The sequence below is a fragment of the Anser anser genome, assembly GCF_964211835.1.
Source record: "Anser anser genome assembly, chromosome: 11".
Taxonomy (NCBI): Eukaryota; Metazoa; Chordata; class Aves; order Anseriformes; family Anatidae; genus Anser; species Anser anser.
Window position 1 is genome coordinate 24,106,090 of NC_139732.1, and position 20,024 is coordinate 24,126,113.

At 37.2% G+C, this 20,024-nt stretch overlaps 1 protein-coding gene across 50 annotated transcripts in view; it reads left to right on the top strand.

Moving 5' to 3' along the window:
- Positions 1-20,024, top strand: part of LOC310905496 (uncharacterized protein) — a 110,089-nt gene that overhangs the window by 18,102 nt on the left and 71,963 nt on the right. For 29 of the 50 annotated variants that reach the window (XR_014589066.1, XR_014589091.1, XR_014589092.1 and 26 more), the window contains 6 exons: positions 141-251; positions 11,408-11,506; positions 13,015-13,200; positions 13,552-13,662; positions 14,826-14,885; positions 15,191-16,010. Coding sequence is in view for 1 of the 50 variants with exons in the window: in XM_083851848.1 (XP_083707974.1) it covers positions 13,198-13,200 (3 nt within the window). In the remaining 49 variants the exon portion in view is untranslated. Of the gene's footprint in view, positions 1-140; positions 252-3,383; positions 3,582-10,773; positions 10,878-11,407; positions 11,507-13,014; positions 13,201-13,480; positions 13,663-14,825; positions 14,886-15,190; positions 16,011-20,024 lie in introns of all 50 variants that reach the window. The other 21 variants (XR_014589067.1, XR_014589073.1, XR_014589087.1 and 18 more) reach the window with 15 other exon arrangements.

Here is a 20,024-nt window from a genome sequence, read left to right on the forward strand (position 1 = left end):
GCATAAGTTTCTCATTACTGATGTTCTGTTATTCGTATGTCTAAAATTTACACCTGCTTTCCATAAGAAAACAAAATAGGAAAAATATTAAATTGCTGTGTAATACTTCAAGTCTAAGAAGTATTTTTAAACTGTCCTAGGTGTCCGTGGAAGGAAGAGATGATTAAAGCTGCAGTACAGGAGACTGTCTTCCCTTAGAAAGTGAGCTGGGAGGAGAAAGTCAATACTAAGGAATCTTCTGAATACTGAAGGTAAGTACTTGCATCTGTCATGAATGTCACAGCTGTTTTTCTGATTTTTTGGCTAATATAAATACTAATTGTGATATAAGAAGAGATAAATCATAAAAGCTCTGTTCTTACTGGATTAAGAAAACAGAAAAACTAAATTTAAAATGTTGTGGATGAGAAAATTTGCTGAAAGATGATGTCTGGATTGGAGGGGGCAAGGTATGTCACTGTCCCAGTGAACTTTAAACACTTGTGGTCTGAAATGGTCATGTGGAAGATGGGGTGAATCTCTGGACTCAGTTTACAGCTTGTAGCTACCAAAGCACAGTAGGAATTCCTGAGGAGGTAAACTGAAGGTAATCTTTTTGTTTTAAGCATATTATAAGCAATTCTTGATTACTTTTTAAATCTTGTTTCTAGCTCTAACTGGAAGTCTGACCCTTCTGACTCTCTATAAATTTCTATTTCATTCTTAACTGTTAAGCTATCTTGTGTTGGAAATGAGTACAGATAGCAGTGAAAAATTTTGGATACCTGTATTCTTTTGGAGATAATAAATCTTTGGACACCCCAAGCAGAAACTTGTGTCCTGAGATATAAGGGACTCATTGCTTGTGAAATGTCTCTTGTCAAGCTGCAGAAGTCAGTCTGAAGTCTGATACTACAAAGTGTGGTTTTGGAGAACACAAATTAGCACCCTTTCTGTGTGAGGTAGGCATCACAGAAACACCTTCCAGCTCTGATCACTTCTTTCAAGTGTCACAGCACTTTAGTTTGTTGGTGTTTTGCAGATACTGGAAGATTTTCAGGCTACAGCTTGCAAGCTAGTTCTGTATCCTCTATTCAGTGGGGATGACTTGTGTTTTGTTTTTGTGTGCTAGCTCTTGCTGATCACTCCCCAGTGATGGAGGAAGATAAATCAAAGTGGATGTATGTGTAACTTCAGAGGTCTTCTATAGATTGATCGATAGATGCAACAAAACTATAGCACTTGGAGTAGATGGAGTTGTCCCTCAATGACTTTACTCATTAGACAGAGTAGTTTGGGGCACTTAGTCATTTGGTTTGACTCCCCTTTCATGCAATATTGCTCCTTTTTTATTGTTGAATACATTAGTGTGTTTTACATGCCAATCGCTTTCAGCTTTGCCTCATCGTTTTTGTGAGCTGGCTGGTGAAAGGGAAGTGTTTACTTGGTGACAGTGTGAGATTGCATGAGAACTAGACAAGCCTCGGATAATGCTGATAGGTTGGAAGAAGCTTATGCAAGGATTTCTAAGGGAGCAGGACAAGCTGCTTGTAACATAAGTTCCTAATTTATTTTTGTTAGTTTTTATTCTGCTTCTGGGTACTTAACAGCTATGGCATGTGTGCTGGTTTCCCATCTGCTCAAAATAAGACAAATGGAATTGTATAGTTGCTTTCATATGTAGACCCCAGTTCAGTTACTCACTTCAGGGCTAGACAATTGAAAAGAGCTGTAGATTTACTAACATCTTGAGGCCATCTGAGAAGAACATCTGGAACCTGAGGCGAAGTCAGAACACGATGGCCCAATTACGAGTTCAATTTGACACACCCTGGTTTTGTTCACATAGGACTTCAGGGAATCCTCCATACACTTCTTTTGCTTATTTGGGAGCGTTTGCACACACCTTTGTCTTTAATGATCTTATTATCTAGGCTTGCTCAGGGAATGAGTTCATTTTAAAACACAAAACAACACACACACACAAAACTGCCTTCCTTGTCTGTGCATTTTTTTCAGTGTTCTCAGTGGACATGCAAAACCTAAAAACACATGCGCAAGTTAAAATGCTGAATCTAATCATCATCTAACAGTACAGAGTCCTTTTCCTTTCTGTGTGCTTATCCACTTAGTTTCCAGGTCAGCTGCAGAGTGATGTTACACAAAACTCTAAATATGAGACATCAATGTCGTAAGATGCTAGGTTTCAGACTGTACCTGCTCATGCTGGTGTGCTTGCAAGTAGGGATAGGAAATACAAATAAGAATTTTTTGTAAAGGTGGAAAAGTAATGAGATTTAGCCCTGCAATGAAGATCTTACTATCTAGGATTATTTTAGGTCTTTAGATTCTTAATCTGCTATAAGGGGATATAGAAGGTAAGGGAAATGTGTTGGAGAACTTGCAAGTTTGCTTCCTTTGTTAGGAAACTAAGTCTCCTACTGTGTTTCCTTTGGTAGGAAATGTCCTATGTATCAGGGATGTAATTAAGAATAATGACAACAACAAAATAACAAAAACATTCCCTGAGAAAATGAAAGAAATAAAAACAAATTAAAAATTAAAAACAAAATATGTAACTTCAAGCAGGATCTTCCAACTAACCAAACTAACGGTAAATATTTTGTGGTTTTACCACATTTAAATAAAACTGTGGTTTGGAGATGTTCTTTGAAATGACTGAAGGAAATGTATTTTTATGAATGTTTTTGTGTTAATTATCTTCAGATTCCATGATTCTGTTCCATCAAACTCTCCTCTATTTGTCCAAATTGTGTTCCACATTTTCTTGATCCTTGACACCTTTCCAGAGCTCTGCTCTTTTCACTTTGCTAATTAATATTTTTTAATTCATATTTTTTAGATCTTTAAGCATACAAGAAAAATAGTTCTTATTTAAAGGAGCACCTGAAAATGTAAATGTCTGCTTTTAGAAAACTATCCATCACGGATAGATTCAGTGTCTGACTCTGAAAAGCAGCTTGTTCTTTATTGCTCTTTTCCTGCATAAACCTTCTCTGGAGAAAGGAGCTACATGCCATCGTGTATTTTTCCAATCTGCATGTTACAGGTGTACCATGTTCTTCCATCTAAGTAGTAATCTTTAAGAATACAATTAAAATGTTCTTACATTAACAAAGAATCAGAAAACATGTATTTTGATTAAAATCAAAATTTAGAAGTGACTGTCTACTGCATTTAAGAAAACGACAAAATCTGGGGAGTACTGTTGTCCTTACAAAGTGTACAGTACTGAAAGTAAAAATCTCTGTAATAATGAACAGTCTCTTAGCCCTTTTTCTCATTGTGCATTCAATTTTTAGAACAGAACACACTTGCAAAACCCTGATTACTCAAGTCTGCTAATACTCTTGCTTTTCTTTGACTTTTCTACCTCCTTTTAGTAATCATCCAAAGATCAGAGGTTGATAATCTACCAACACCGAAACACCATAATGCCTTCTGTTATTTTTATATACTTGTTTACGTGTGTACATGTAACCTGAGGATTTCTGAAAACTTGATGCTGTAGTGTGATTCAAAGAGGGTAACAGTGGACAACTACAGAGCAGTTATCAGGTTTGAGTGCTACAGAAGAACAGGTGAGAGACCTCAGCTGTTCTGTAATTAGGTAACTCCTGACATGCTGTTTTGACTAGGTGTTCCTACATGACAGTGTCATTGGCTCATGTGATACGTGCAAACAATGAAGGTCTAAAGGCCAGCTATATATATATATATGTTTAAAGATGCATCTGCACCTAAAGATGCAGATGCTTTCTAAAAACTAGCTAACTGACTTCAGGTTATTAATTTCTTTTTTTGCTGTACTTTGCCTTTTGATTTGTGCCAGTTCAGATCTGAGTACTTTCTCCTTGCAAGCTTCTGCTTTCCGACAGTGGTTCATGTCTTGCTGGCTACTAGGCATGCTGACTTTTCCTATAAAAGGACAGTATCAGATGATCCAAATACCCTGCAGGATGTGCTAAGTTTAGCAAAGTGTGTGCCACAGAGGAACACAACCTAATTATTTACAATCAATGTAGCCTGCACATCTATTTAGTTGTACCATCCTCTTCATCAATCTGAAAATACTTAGAAAGGTTCGCCAACCTAGGGATGAACATGGGAGAGAGGCCTTTGGGTGATAGATTGGGCACATAGTCAAATAATCAGACTGTTTAGAGGTTGGTAAAAGATGTTTGAAAGCATGTGTGTAGGAAGTGGGGGAGGTAAAGAACAGGATCTTCTCGTAATTGGAATCTGCTTGCTCTCAGTTTTTCATGGCAAAGCAAGTCAGGCCTCTGTGGACTTTCTAAACCAAATGAATTATGGTCTTGAATAGTAATGTGGTATTGCTAATGATTTCATTGCTGACCACAGCTGTTGGCAGTAAGGCTAGCACTATCATTTCATTTCTGATGTATTTTTGAGGCAGTTTGCTTATTAAATTAGTTGACTTTTTTACAGACCGTTCAAGCTATAGTTGTAAAGTAATGAATTTGTGAACGTAGGTAGTACAAGTTAAGGTTTGTGGGCTTATTCCTTTTTTCCTTGATGTTGACGAGGACAGACATCAGATCATTAAACATAGCGGTTTAGATTATATTTTATAATCATAAAATTGTTAAGGTTGGAAGAGACCTCCAAGATCATCTGATCCAATCATCCCCCTACCACCAATATCACCTACTAAACCATGCCCCAAAGTACCACATCTAACCTTTGTTTTTGCATCTGTGAGAAGATCCTGGTTTTCACTATGGCAGCTTTTTGTACCTTGCAAGGCTTGAGTAGTGGTATGGTTCAAACTAGGAGTGAAGTGTGATCCATAATCTATTAATGCACTGGCAAACCTATGGTGAAGCTCAACTGCAGAAGACAGATTATTTGCTTTTGCCTTCTCTTGAGTTATAATAAGGTTACCTTTACTCAAGTCCTAACTACACTAATTTTTCTAATTGTGAAGGCATATTTGTAAGACAGGTGGTCCTGAAGCTGTCTTGAGCTGTGGGCAAGCTGCTAACAGTCCTGATATGTAGACTGGGCTCCAGCTAACTTGTGTTGCTGGTCTTCTCAATGTTTTTTGTAATCGCTTGTCCCTGCAGAGAAATTCCAGTGAAGCAGATGCTCTCACTTCACTGGGGAAAAATTTATTGTGGGCCTGACATGCTGCCCTACAAATGAACGTGGATTAGACTTGCTCAAGCCTAGCAGGAAAATGATTGAGACTCCTTTGTGGTCAACCATTAGGGTGGTATTCTACAGAGTACTGATCCCTAATCAAAATAAGCCATCTCAAAAGAAATAACTTGATTTGATCTGTATAGTCTAAATACTTTTGAAATGAAAACCAGCTTTATGGAGGAATGGTTTTCAAGCTGCTTGGATAAAATACTGATTATTTTCAATATTCCTGGAATTTAATTTACCTCTTTCATAGAGAGGAGAGACACAAACCAAAGTTATCTGTTTGCAGAAATACTAATTTTCTTTGAATCTTTCCTGATCCTGAATACATCTTTCATAAACCTGTTTCGGAGACGAATAACATGGGCATGAGTCAAAGGAAGACTGAGTCAAAAGCAGATTGTTCCTTAGCTACATTGTTTATATTTCAATGGCATTTTTTTCCTTCTTTCTCCATTACTAAAAGGGTGAAATGCAAATCCCTACAGCATTTTGGGAGACATTGCCCACAGAAATGGATATGAACCACCAAAATGGAAAATAAAAGCCAAGCCAGCATCTTTTCATTGTATTTGCATGTTAAGCTCTATAAATAATCACAGAGGGCTTAATATCTGTAAGGATTGGAAGATAGCCTAATTTCAGAAGCAGACTTTCCAAAATCAAAAGTTATGGTGCCGTGTAGCAGTTAATGGACTGCGGGCTTTTACTTGACCGAAGTCCTCATGCCACATAACCGTGTATTCAGGAAGAAGGAACAACAGATCTGCTGTTTGTCTTCAAGGATTTGCCATGACTTCAGAGACATCTGATGTACCTTGTGATACCTTCTATGTAGTAGCTGCATTTAAAATCTCAGCCATTTCCAGTTGGTGTTTAGTAGTGTTAGAAGAGAAGGAAGGTTAATGGTTTACTGGCAATAGTAAAAGCCAATTTTTTATAGTAACTTTTTATATTAATGAAGTCCAGCATTTGGACGTAAGCAATTCTGGGTGCTTTTTCTTTAAGTGCTCAGATAAAATTGCTAATCTCTATCCTGAGGCTGCATACTTTCCTTGGTTCATGTAAAGTGCTTCAATGAATTGAGCAAGATCTGAGTGTTTGGCAGAGCTCAACTCTTCCCCGGTGTGGCATAACTGGAAGAAGGTTTTCCTGCTTCCAGGCTTTCTGTTCACATGGTCATAGCGCTGGTCATAATATTCCTGAACTGCCAACCTAGTCAGCTCAACTGCTGAATATTTTATTCAGAGAGTATTCATCTTGTGGCTCCTTTATTTTGCATGCATAGTGCAAAAATGTTTAGATTTTTAGTATCCTCTGCTTGACTGTAAGTGACTATAGAAAGAAGAAAAGAGTTGAGTAAAATATTCTTGGTTATGTCTGCATCTTTATTGATTTTAATTGTGTAGTTTGCATGAAAATGAGAGTGGTACAATTTGCCTTGAGCCTGTATGTATATCTAGTACGTCTTCGTCACATGCTGAAAAAATTCTTTAACCTAGTCACTAGTTTGTATATTCCTGGACTGACTTTCTAAAAATACAGCAGTAAAAGCAGAGAATCCTTTTATTAGAGTAGTGTGACTTGCAAATATTTGATTGGTTCTGTTCCTCTTCTGTGTAAAACTCATTTACTGTTTTTCCTTTTAAACTGTTAGCTGACCTTACATACGAATCCCAGCTGTGCATTAGCATTGCTTGGGGATGTGTTTGTATCTTTTGTCTAAAAATACCCAGCCGGTAGGATTCATGATCCATGAAAGCTAATTGAAACAATTTCTCTTCAAGTTTTGGCAAGCGAAGCATGCATTATAAGCATTAATATCTATAAATTGAATTGTTAATGAATCTAGACACTAATAATGAATGCAATTTTGCAGGCTTAACTAGAAACACTAAAATTATCAGGATCTGGAACAGAATTTTCAATCATTTTTGCTTATTAAATAGGAAAGCTATGCTTTTAATAAGCTAATCATTTTTATTTGACCCCATAGGAGTAGCTCAGCTGATTAGAAACAGGTTTCTAAGTGCAAAACAATGTTGTTGTTCTCTCACTGTTTTAACCACCACAGTGCTGAAATTTCAGATCAGATACTTATCTCCCATTGTGGCTATGACATGAATGCTTACTCTGCAATTCCTCTGAAGGAATTTACAGTAGAATCTCTATTTGTCCCACTTAATGGGAGAGTATTCCGCATAGATGAATAGTGTGTGTAATCTGCCAAAACAATTGTAGCCTTTTGGAAAGATTGTTCATGCAAAAAAAAATCACTTCTATTCATTTTTTATAACCAAAAGTAGAATAGCACTTGATACAATTCCAAACTCAAAATCAAAACTAATAACTGAAATCTTTTTCCCACCTAATTTAAAATTAGCACTGAAGATTAGTTTATGCAGATGAAGAATATGGTAGGATTCAAAACTTCAGCAAGGAAATCCGAAGTTATGATTATGAAGTTTTTAAACAGTTTTGGGATGTATGCAGATTCTATTTAGTCTAGTGGCTGGAGCCTGGGAAGACCCAAGGAAACGGATTCTTCAAGTCCCTTTTGGCAAAATTTTTTTTCCCAAAGCTAATGCTGGCAGCTCTTGCAGACAGGCTATCAGACTTTATTGATCACTGGTGTCTTTTAGAAAAGCAATTTCTTATATTAAAAAAATTAGTAACCCTACACCATTTTTTAAATGAAAAAAATCAGACTTGGTTATCATACCAAGATAATGGTGAAGAACTGTCTGTGAAACTATGTAAGAAGATAGGCTGAAAAGGATGTCAAGGATTTATTGTTGGATATAGGGCTGGAAAAGACCACGAAAGGTTCCTCTGGCTATGGACATGATTGATACCTTTATGGAAATGTATTCAAGTGCTTAATTATCTTTACTATTTGAGAGATTTTTTCACTTATTTAATCTAAATCTACTTTACCACTGTTCATACCTACTTCTGCTTGTTTTGTGTTCTGTTAATGTGGAGAAGGATTTCTGCTCTTTGTCACAACCTTCTAGGTATCTAAAGGCTGTCTCCTTATATCTCTCCAGCCTGGATAAATAACACCCCATTTCTTCACTTCTTCAGTGTGGACATGCATGGGGTGGCAGCGAGGTTTACTGACTGACTTAGCAATGTGTGGTGGGAAGGGAGAAATGGTAGTGAGCTTGACTGGTTAAAGTGATAAGAATAACATCAACAGATGGAATGAAATAGCACAATTCTACATTCCAATATTCTTCACCAAAATAATGGGATAACAGTATTGTTCCATAATTTGATTTAAAATTAAATATTTATTTTTAGTGAATATAGCAACACCCATTGAATCGTAGTGTATTGCATACAATAGTTCTAACGGTATAGAGCTTTAAATGTTACAGTTAGTCTCAAATACTTATCTCAAGTAATTCATCGTTTTGGTTTTTTTACTGCTTGGGCTTGGTTAGTGAAAGAGGAAGTAAATTTATTTGAATTTATCCAGAACTGTTTCTTGAGATTTCAACACTAACAGCTCAGTAGAACAGGCGTAAATTTTTCCTGTACATCGTGCAGGAAAGCAATTCTAACACAGATGCTTTTACTTCTAGTTTTGTTTGCTTTGGGATTTTGTTTGAACATCAATTATCTTCTAATTTTAGTAAATGTTATTTATTGAGGTAATATCTCTTTAATGTGTTGCAATGTAGAGCAATGCTTGTATTTATCCTTTAAATGTTTGTTTTACATATAGTTTTCTTTTAGCCAAATACAAATATCAACTTCTGCAATTGCAAAATAATGGTTGCACAACTGCTCATCATGTACTTTAAATGCTCACAAGAAAATCACTTGCCAATATTTTTTTCTATTTGTTTTGACTTGGTTCCCTTTTTTTCCGAAAAGGCAATTTAGGTCCTTTGTTGTGGACTGAAGACAGCCTTGCTTGTTGGGTTAGTCCTTGTCCCTTTTGTGTCATAACCCTGAGACGCATCAGACTGAATATGAAAATATCAAGGAAAGTCTACAGTGCCAAAAATTATAATGCTTGATCTTCTAATATTCCCTTGGTACTGAGACAAAGGGAGAAAATGCAGTGTTATGACTATTCCATTTCCAATTTGGAGCATGGGACCATGATTTCAAGTCATAAGGCTGAGTTAACACAAGTATTTGCTTTGCAATACAGTGGCAAAATCTGTATAGAATTATCTTTTTGTAAAGGTTTGGAGCCTTTAATTTCAAGGTGGATGGTATGTTAACTGAATGAAAAATGGCTGTGTACTCTTCCTGTCTAGCTTCTCTTAATCATGATACTCTTCAGGCTTTGAAGCAACTTTCTTCCAGCTTACAGATCCTCACAGATCTGTGGATGTGGTTTTGAGGGGAGGTTATTTTTTTGTTTTTGTTTTATAGGAGGCAGGTAACTGAGGATCAGGAGTTGCTCTTTCACATCTGGTTTTCCTGCTTATTTAAAAGGGGTGGGAAAAAAAGCTTACCTATAATCTTTTTGTGACTGCTGGTATACTGCCCTGTACAACTTCTGTGAGAAGTCCATATTCTGAAAGACAAACATTAGAATTACCTTCAATAATTGGTATTAGAATCCATCCATTAATGGCTAGTGTGTTCAATTTCATTGTCTTCTACTTTCAAAGATTCCTTTTCCTGAGCCATAACACAAAAAAAAGTCTGAGTTACTGCCTATTGACATTCAGGAGACCAGCTGTCCTGAAGTTGATTTCTCCTGTTTAAGTAAACTGCTTCAGTTGGGGCTGTTAACATGTAGAATATTGGCATTTCTGTTTAGTGAACAGTAGTCTTGTATGAGGATTTTTTTTGCTGAGTTTTCTATGTGTACTTTTCAATAAACTTTGCAAATGATCCAGATAAATCTAGTAAGCTGCTAGAGAGTCATGTTCAGACTAAAAAAAATATTTTTATCCTGGAGTAAACACTTGTGGTGTGTCTGTGCCACCCTCTGCAAATAGATCAAGTTCCCCAAATTTATGAGGAATTAAATTAACCTGGATTAAAACTTGGTGCAAGTAATCCTTAAATATCCTGGGTTACACAGCTGTTTCAGTAGTAGAATGTTTTGCAGTATAATAGTCCTCATCTCAAAGCAGGTGTTGGGGAATGTTGGTGAATTTTTAGTTCTGTGTAAGCATAGTGCTACCACATGGTACACCTGTTGGCCGCTTCCAGAGATGAATCCTACAGGACCTAATGTACTATTGCAAGGACTTTTGGCATCATGCTCAGTGTTATGAGATGAATTGCCAAAAGGAAAGTTACTCATCTGAAGCTGTACTTCTTTGCAGGCTCTTTATCTAAATGCATGTTTTACAAAATCATCTGCCGCTTTATCAGGTCTCTCGCACAGTAACTGAGAAAACTGTTCATCAATTCTTTTCGTGCTTGCACCAAATAGTTGCTTCAATGATGGTAAAATATATTTGCTGTCAGTCAGGATGCTACAGAGGCTCTATGTGCATCCAAGAAACTAAGAAAATACTTTTCCTTACTGTAAATATTTTTTTCCTTACTGTAAATAGTTTGATAGATATGAATAGCAGTATAAATCAGGTAATACATTAAAGCTTTGTGGCCTCTTTCTTTCAGTTAGATGGCCAGTTCTGATGGTTAGTGTTCGATGCCAGACATCCTCCTCCAGAAAAGAAGTTTCTATAACTGAGACCTCCACTGAAGTCACTGCACTGACACAGGCATGAGCTAGAGAACACTCAGGCTTCATAGTCTGAGATGCAACTGTTTCAGGGGAAAAATCGCTTATCTGAAAATCCCTTATTTAAGACTGAGTTAAGACTGAGACTTTGCATGAGTTGTTTTGTTCTTTTCCTTCTCTATAAACAGAAAAATCAATGGTCTTTGTTCTTATGGGGGGCGGGGGGGGATGTACATTTTCCCACATGGGAGGACTAATGGGATAATCTGGTCCACAGCACAATTTCAGCTATGAGGGAGGCATCCCCATTTGATCTCTAGAAATTTAAGTCTTCCATCTAGCCTTGCATGACACTGCTGGTGTGCCAAGTTCCAGGTTACAGCACTTCTGATCCATAGCTTTCCTGACCATCTGTGAAAATCTATGCTGCATTGAGTACAGTCCCAAATGAGGATACAATTTTAAAGAATTTTAAAGTCACGGTCTTTTAATTGGCCAAATGACTAGTGGAGTTGTAGCGTGCTTATAGATTTGGTTGCAAAGATTAACTGTTTCGATATATACTGACAGGTATTTGAGCCTTTCAAAGTCGCTGCTGAGTCACTAAAGTGAAAACTGAATGATACTCACGTGGAAAGTTTAAGGTTGTATTTTCTTCCTTGACTTCAGGTAAGCAAGATCAAAAATTCCTTACTCTAGTTTTCTGCACATATTTCTGAAAAAAAAATGAATTTTTAAAAGATTTTTTTAAGGGTGCTATTGAGGAACTCTGCATACCTGCACATATTTTTTGCTTTGTGACTCTTGCATTTTGCTGCTCTTCCAAGGAAGAGAAACAACTCCAGAGCATCTTTTTGGAAAAAAAAAAAAGTACTGAACTGTTTTAGATATATTGTGGATAAGCAAGCATATTTTTTGGCAGTGCTTCAGTCTCAGTTGGCAAACCATCTAAGATTTATCAGTCTTTTTGCTAGCAACTTCCATTGGTTTTGAGCTAGATTATACATATTCATTAGCAGAATGTACTTAACCCTGTATTACCCTGAGGTATCCTTTCACTGTCACTATGATCAATGGTTTGGCTGCAACTATGCACCAAACTTGTAGCTTCAGAGTTGTGTAAGATTTGTCCCTTGAATTTGAGAACTTGACACTTCTGGGCCTAGAACATTTTATGGGTGACTGTTGGTGTAGAAAAGGGAATGATGGTGAAGTATAATCCATTAGTTGCATGGGGAAGATGAATAGGAAATGATTACCCACTTATGCTATTATAAGACCTAGGGAACATCGTATAAAACAAGGTGTGAGGTTCAAGACAAACATAAGGAGGTGGTTCTTCATGCTGTGTGATTAAGCTGCAGAACTCTTTGCAGTTGTGGATGCTACAAGTTTACATGGGTTCAACAGTGACTAAAAATGACAGAAATAATTCATTAAGGACTAATAAGTAAAAAAAAAAAATCCCTCTTATTCAGGAAGTGTGAAATGGGGTCTAGAAGGATATTCAGAAAAATAATTGATACCTGTCTTACGTGGTTGATCATTCAAGAGAGTGCTCTTGGGAGCACTCTGAATCTATATTTTGTCTTTGGAATGAAAGGAATGAAACTGCCTATGTCTTTTCTCCTGTCTCAAGCTAGTGATGGTACTTCTGCTCAAAGGAAAGAGTTTTAGGAATAGGAGGTCCCTTTACTACACTGGGAAAACTAGACCTTTCTTCTGTCCCCTCCCTCACTGAGGTGTAAATGCAATGTCCAAACAGTTCTCTCCGAGAGTTTCAGTGAACTTTTTTCTGCTGCATGCCTTTCATAATTTTTTCTAGCTTTAATAGCTTGCCTGATATTGTCTAGTGGTTTTAAGTGTCTTATTTAACATGTTATATATACTGTATGTCATGAAACATGACTAAACAGATTTTAGTAAATCCATGATTTGTCTCACCATTAAGTCTATATGAAGAATACCCTTTCATATGCTAAGTCTGGTTTGAGTTACCAGCTAGAATGCTTTTTTTGAACTTTTACCTTCCCTTCATTCCATGTTCTATCAAGTTTTGCAGTCTCAGGGCCCAACTTAAGCCTTGGCTTTGTTTTTTTTTGTTTTTTTTAATTTAAGATTTTATTAGAATTTCATCTAAATGAGAAGATTAATGTATTTGTGTTTTTGTCTTCAAGACTTCAACTTTTTAGGGCTCGACATCTCTTTCGATGATGGATGTTGTGACAGTCTTTTGACGCTTTCCGTAGGACTATAACCAAGATTTATCATAATAGTAGCCCTAAAAATCGAGAGAGAAGTATAAATGCATTTTTGTGCAACACCTGCTGTAGCCTGTGACTGAGAAATCACTGTGTAGAATGGTAAGTCTGAGAAACAGTATGCACAGTTACTAATGTGTTGAGATTTTTATCTTGTCTTCTGCTTTCCTGATAAAATTAGATTACAACTCTAATTATTCAGGAAGAGAAAATATTGAGCTTGCCCCTCAAATTGAAGATGTGGAATATAGCTCTAGACAAGGTTTTAACAGTTAGAAATGTAAATGTAGTAACCTGGGGACAACAAATAATTGCTTAACAGAGACCACTGAAAGTGGAGCACCTATTAGTAAGCTTTTTTGTGACACATTATTCTCTGCAGCTGCAATAGAAATGCATAGGTCTCTGAATGAATATGGTCTTGACACTGGCCCTGTTTCTTTCACATGGAAGTACAAACCATGCCTAAAAAACTTGGAGCAGGAGAAGAGGAACTCTGGACTTCATGTTTTCTTCATAGTGTATTGACATTTTTCCATCACTCTTGTCCACCCTTCACTCCAAGTAAGGATGAGTTTTTGTTAGTAGAGTTCTTTGGTTTAGACAATATCAGAATTGATTGTTTTGTAGTCTGTACTTTCTTGATTCAGGACTTAAAGTCCGTTCTTCTGCAATGTGGTAATGAGATCTGGGATAATATCAAGCTGTATCTAAACAATTAGATTAAAGGAAGCCCTTGGAATAGGACAAAGGTTGGTGTAACATTGGATCATGTGGCCAATTGCTAGTCAGTTCCCTAGGGACAAAGTTCTTACTCCTGGCAAAGCTTGGCAGCTAGCTTTCAGCTTCTTCCATCATCAGCACTTTGCATCCAATGTTTTAAAATCCCTGGAAAATGCAGCTTAAGGGAGTTTGAAGGTGTTATCTTTAATTGGACTAACTTAAAAAAATTAATATTGAAAAGCTTTCTCCTAGTTTCATTGTTATTGACCTGATGTTGAGAATAGCTTGTGCTATCCTAGAGGAGAGGAGGAGGAGAATGTATTTTCCTTTGTTTGTGCTTTGCTTTTTCAAATTTGGGGAGGACAGAAGAGGTTGAATTCATAAACAAAACTGAGGAAGAAATGTTGAGGAAAATGGGGAAAGGTTCTATAATTTACTTTAGCTGCTATTAATTTGAAGTCTGAGCATGAGTAGGAAATATTTTCAAAGCTGTTTCTACTTGTTGGTCTCCCTTTTCGTCTGTTTGCTGATAGACCCAGCTGCATAAGGATCTATAACCATCTTGCAGATGTTAGTAATAGCATCATCAATTCCCTTTGCCTTAACCCTATTTTAAAAATATATTCTGTGCCATTATTGCTATGGAAGCTGTACTCAGTGCCACAATCATAACATTTGCCTTTCAGAACAAGACTGAGTCAATAATAAGAGAGAGTGGTATCTATTTGTCAAGTTTAAAACCAGGAAAGTTTGAAAGGTGGATGGGACCTTTGTTTTTCCTTAGTGAATTTCTTTTTCTAACTATAACTAATCATACTTAGAAAGTGGCTACCTTATTGAATGATATGGCAATTGCCTACTTTGACCTCAAAACGCTTTTGTTCTTGCCTTTCACTCTCCCTTTTCTCCTTGCAAAATTAGAGTTAGTTAAGAGGGAGGTAGATACTTTTCTAGCTTATTCATCAGCAGCAACAGCAATGTTGTTAATTATGTTTTGATTGTAGAGACTGTATCATGAGTGGCCAGAGAACACAGAATTAGTTTCAGCTTTTCATAGCTAGAAGGTGAGAAAATCATCTTTCAGTTTGCACACCAAGCAAATTTACTCTGGAGATCATTGAGGCATAATAAACTGCAACTTTTTTTCATATTAGCATTGCTTTAAATGTACAGATCTTACTACGGGAAATAATGTAGTGCACTTCTTGGAGGACTGTATTCTTTTTTGTTTGCACACATCTCAGCTGTGGCGGGTACACTTTTAGTTTTTATTTATTTTGTTTTTTATTTTTTATCTTAGAAAAGCTTATTCAAAATGTATTCCTCAGGAGGAGTCACTAACTAGCTTTTTTGTGTTTGTATATACTAGCATTACCAGTTAGACGCCTGCTGAAGCATACAAACCATCACTGATCAGTACTCAGCAGCAAGTAGAATGGTGACTAGTTACTATGAATCTTACAGGACTTCAAGTTTTTTTTAAGCTTTGTAATTCACTTAAATTTGCACAATTTGGGTTTGATTTTCTTTTTTTAAAATTAGTTAATAAACACTGTAGGTCTCTGAATTGATATACTGGGTCTGTTGAAAATATCCAATATATTAATATCCAATATGGAAATATCCAGTTAAATATGTTTCTCTTAAAAATTCCTCTCTCACCAGTTCTTTTCCCAACATACTAAGGTCCTGGTATTTCTGATAAAACTGAAATGAAGGTATACAGTTTCTGATACTTTTTATCTGTCTTGCTGAATCTTCTGATACAGTCTTCTTCATAGTCTGTATGGCGTTTCTTTTATGTTCTTTTGTTCCTTTCCAAGTACCTATGTGATTTTTGTCAGTTAGTTGAATATGTTCATCGTTGGAAGAGTGTTTCTAGTAACCAAATTTTTCTCCTAGTGTCTATATTAAATTCCTTCAGGTCATCGTCTTGATTTCGTCTGAAGAAGCCAGTTTACGCATGTTCCTTTGGGCTTTTTGCATCAACATTTGATAAGTACTCTGTATTGATAACACATAAGCAAAATTTTTAGTAAAATTTTGATGAGTATCTACTTAAAGAAGTAAAATAATGTGGTGTTTAAGGTGTCTTGTTCCTGTAAGTTAGGATCGGCTAGGCTGGATTTATTCTGTTACTGTATCTTCGACAGAATTGTCTGCTCAATCACAGTCACAAGAAGCCCACTGTAAGTATCAGTTTGCTTGCATTTCATTAAAGATTGTGAGTTTTGCACTCACAGGAAGAATTTTTTTAAACACCTAATATATACTAGGTGCGATACCAGAAATAAATAAAAGGTTCTTACCAGTAGCTTCTAATCAACAGTTGTGGTGTTTGATGTGTGCAGGTCAGAGAAGATAAATAGTGACACTGCATGTATGCAAATTTCTCAATGATTTTTTGTATTAATTTTTGCATGCAAGATAGCAAAAGTAAATTCAGAAGGAACTAAAGAGTGTGAAGAAAGAATGTATGTTTGACACTACAACCCTAAGATTTTCTCCATGCTGCTACTTAAGAGTGCACAGACCAAAAAATATATATATATAGTTTGCTAGTACAAAGCACTGGCACTTAGAAAAAATGATGGAACAGTTGCTGTGAGATTAGTAACCATGGATCTCTGCAACATCATTTCTAAAATAATTTTCCTGAGTAAAGCTATGTTTAAGGGCTGGAAGTAATGATTTATGTGGAAATATGGGAAGAATTAGATATATTTATCTTGGCAAAATAAATGAAGTGTTATACTTGTCCACAAGCATCTGAAGAGCATAAACAGAAACCATGGAGAAGAATTGCTTTGGACAGGGCCTAAAGAATGAAGTGTATTATGATCATAATGCAAGAAGAAAAATATATCTCAGATATCGGGTAATATCCTTCATTATCAGGATTTAATAAGACCTATCACGATAGGAGTACGAAGTAAATGGTAGAAGGGCCATTCATTGACTGAGTTAACTGAAATTGGATTAGAAGATGTAAAATAGCTTAGCCCTGAAAATGGGATTGTCATATGCCTAACAAACATTTCAGACTATAGTAAAACCGTGGCACAACTAATATCTATTTCAAAGTTTTCTCTTAACTTCATTGAAGCACAGATTCTGTCTTGGCATGAGAATTCTAGAGTACAGTAACTGAGTCATTGAGTGAGTGTGCCTTGGTCATGCTAACCGTGAGATTCTCTCTCAACTGAAGTTGCATCTAAATCTTGTGGCAATGAGACTTCATAACATAATGCTATTGTCATATGATCCCTCACCTGTTAAGTGTCCCTAGAACCAATCTGCAGAGAAACTGGGGATGGAAGATCTTGATCCCATTCTACCTTCTAGCTCCCAGTTGTGGTGGTTTTACCTTGCTGGGCTGCTGAACACCACAACCACGCTCTCACTCCAGTATTTGTATGTGCCAGTATTGCTCAGCAGTAGACACAACACTGGTGCGATACCAGTGCTGTTCTAGCTACATGTGCAGAGCACAGCACTGCATGGGCTGCTGCAAGGAAAGTTAACTCCATCCCAGACAGACCCAGTACACCAGTCACTTGCATGGAGGCCTCCCAGACTTCAAGGCTTTCTTCAGAAGCTCAGGAGTGTTGAGTCTGGGTGCCTGGCACTGCTTCAGAAAACTCTGGCTCTGGTTGTCTGGTGATAAGCCTAAGTGGTAGACTTGGAACTGGTCCCATTCTTTTTCACCTTCAGCAACTTGCTTTCAGGAGTCAGGTGCTGCCAAAGCTGAAGCAGACTGATGGTTTGGCATCTAGCACCAAGTGTTTCTTTGGCACAGCTCCATGTCTTATATCATGCTCAGCACAAAAGAAAGTCTGAGTATTTATTGAGACCCCCCTCTCTCCACAGTTGGCTTCATCACAGGCTCTTGGGTCAGTACTCTTGTCATGACAGCAGGTTTTATTCTGATTCTTATCAGAGAACAGGGATACAGATGCATTTCTCTGGATCCCAGTACTCACTGCTACCATGCAAGAATTTCCTTTTACCATTCCTGGAAGTAACTCCTCCATGCTTCTCAAAGAAGGAATTTAGTCGCCACAAGGAGATGAGACTGGAACAGTAAGTGCCCCAGTACAGACCTCAGTAAAAACATTGGTACTGATCCTTCTTGCTGCAGCTTTCTTAGTGTGTAATTATATTGTTGCCTTCGCTTCTGTCTATGACCTGTCTCATACCTGGCAGCACTTCCAAATGCAGCCCAATTAAACAGAAGCAATTGTGAGCCTAATTAAAACTTTCTGGAAATCTACAGTCCAGCATCCTCTTATGAAACTGAGCACAGATGAAGTATAACAACTATTTGACAAAGTTGACTTTTGCAGTGCAATTCTACATGTAGTTGAGGCAATCTAGGGCTTTCACCAAAGATCCCGTGACTAAGTGCCATGAGGAAAAAGTATTTGATAATCTCATTTTATTTCCATCACTAAGAGTAGATGTCTTGGCTTCTCTTATCTCACCTTGGCCTTCTCATCAGCATTTCTTCTCAATAACTTGGATCCTCAAAAGATCTCTCTGGACTGCTCTCAAGCAGCATATCTTACCTCTAGCATTGCTGTTTATGGGAGAAGTCCATCTTGACTCAGGTGTTCAATGACATGCAATCTGTTGTGACAGATCTGCCTTCTCATTGGCTTTCTCAGTTTAGTTCTAGGGTGAGATGAAATGTTATTCTTTTAAGGTCTCCCAAACCACTTCAGAGATTTGGGAATGTGCCTGCCTGCTTTTTGGGGTGAGCTGGGTGAGGAAGGTCTGTTTTTTCATTTGGGCAAATGTCTTGTATTGCCATCCATGGAGACTGTATTAGTGGATTTTTATCTTTGTATGTGGATTACATCTGTGACTCATTGTGCTAGAAGGCACATTCAAATGCCACAGATGTCTTACTCTCTTCTATGCTATCTTCTCCTTTATTCACCCACTGTGATAATTCACAATTGCCAGAAGTGTCAATCAGTAATGGATGCATCAGTTTTGTATACCAAAACTGGGGATGTCCTGTTTCACTTTGCCTTCTTGAAATCTTTCTACTCTATTCATTTCCTAGGGATCTGCTCACTAGGTCCTTTTTCAAAAAGAGGTATGCTCTCAGCAGACACTGGAGCCAACAGGATACAGTCCTTTGCTATACAGGGAGAACATCTCTGATAGTAGGTATCCAAAGACGAATGAAGGGGAATGGACACCTGGTCTACACTTAGGAAAGCTGATGCTTTGATTTGGAAGCTCACATTCAGCACAATGATTCTGCCAGTAAACATCTTGCTGTGAAGATAGAGATTGATTTGTACCTCTTGTTCATCAAGACACCTGTTTCCAGTTTCCACATCGGTATAAGGAATACTTGTCAAACATCCCCACTTTCAGTACAGTGTACACATTCTACGTGTCTTCACAAGAGTGCTAGAAATTGTAGTAGCATGCCTTAGACCCAAAGCTGAAGCATCTGTATTCCTGTGTCTGGGTAACTACTGCAAGGGGAACTTCAGAGGACCAGGCTCTTACATCTTTCTTCTTCTATAATGAGAATCCTGAAGACTGTTAACCTTTTGAGAGGGATTACAATGAAAAGATATAAAAAACTTTTTTAAAAAAAAGCAGTGCTGCTGGGAAGTTCTGTACTCCTTGTATCATCATGTAAGTGCAAGAATTCTTCCTCATCTATACTAGGGTATATTTTAGCCTTCTTTAAATCTGCAACTCCTCTATAGTTAAAATAATACACTATTTTGCTTTGTTTTTCTGGTTCCTTATTTCTTTGCTGGTTATTAGCAATGGATGTGCAGTTATGCTTGACACCCTCCTTTCCAATACCTATATGTTTAAGCATGGAATATCTAGATCTGTCATGGTACATCTTTCCTGATAAATGCATTGTTCTTCACCTAACCTGTTACCTGTCTCAGGGCTGTTGGCAAACTACAAGAGGATTAAGCTTACTTCAACAGAGAATATTCAAATACTCCTCTGTCATTACCACTGATCTGTCGCTACTCCAGACAACAGCCTGAACATCTCAAGAATTATTTATTCTTGGTTTGCATGAACCAGTTAGTAAGCTAGCACAAGTTGGTAGTGAATTTTGCCCCGATACCAAGAAATGAAGTTAGTGACGTGGTTCTAGCTTTGAGAGAAACAGTTGCTGGGTGGTTACACCAGGATGGATTCTGCATTTTAGA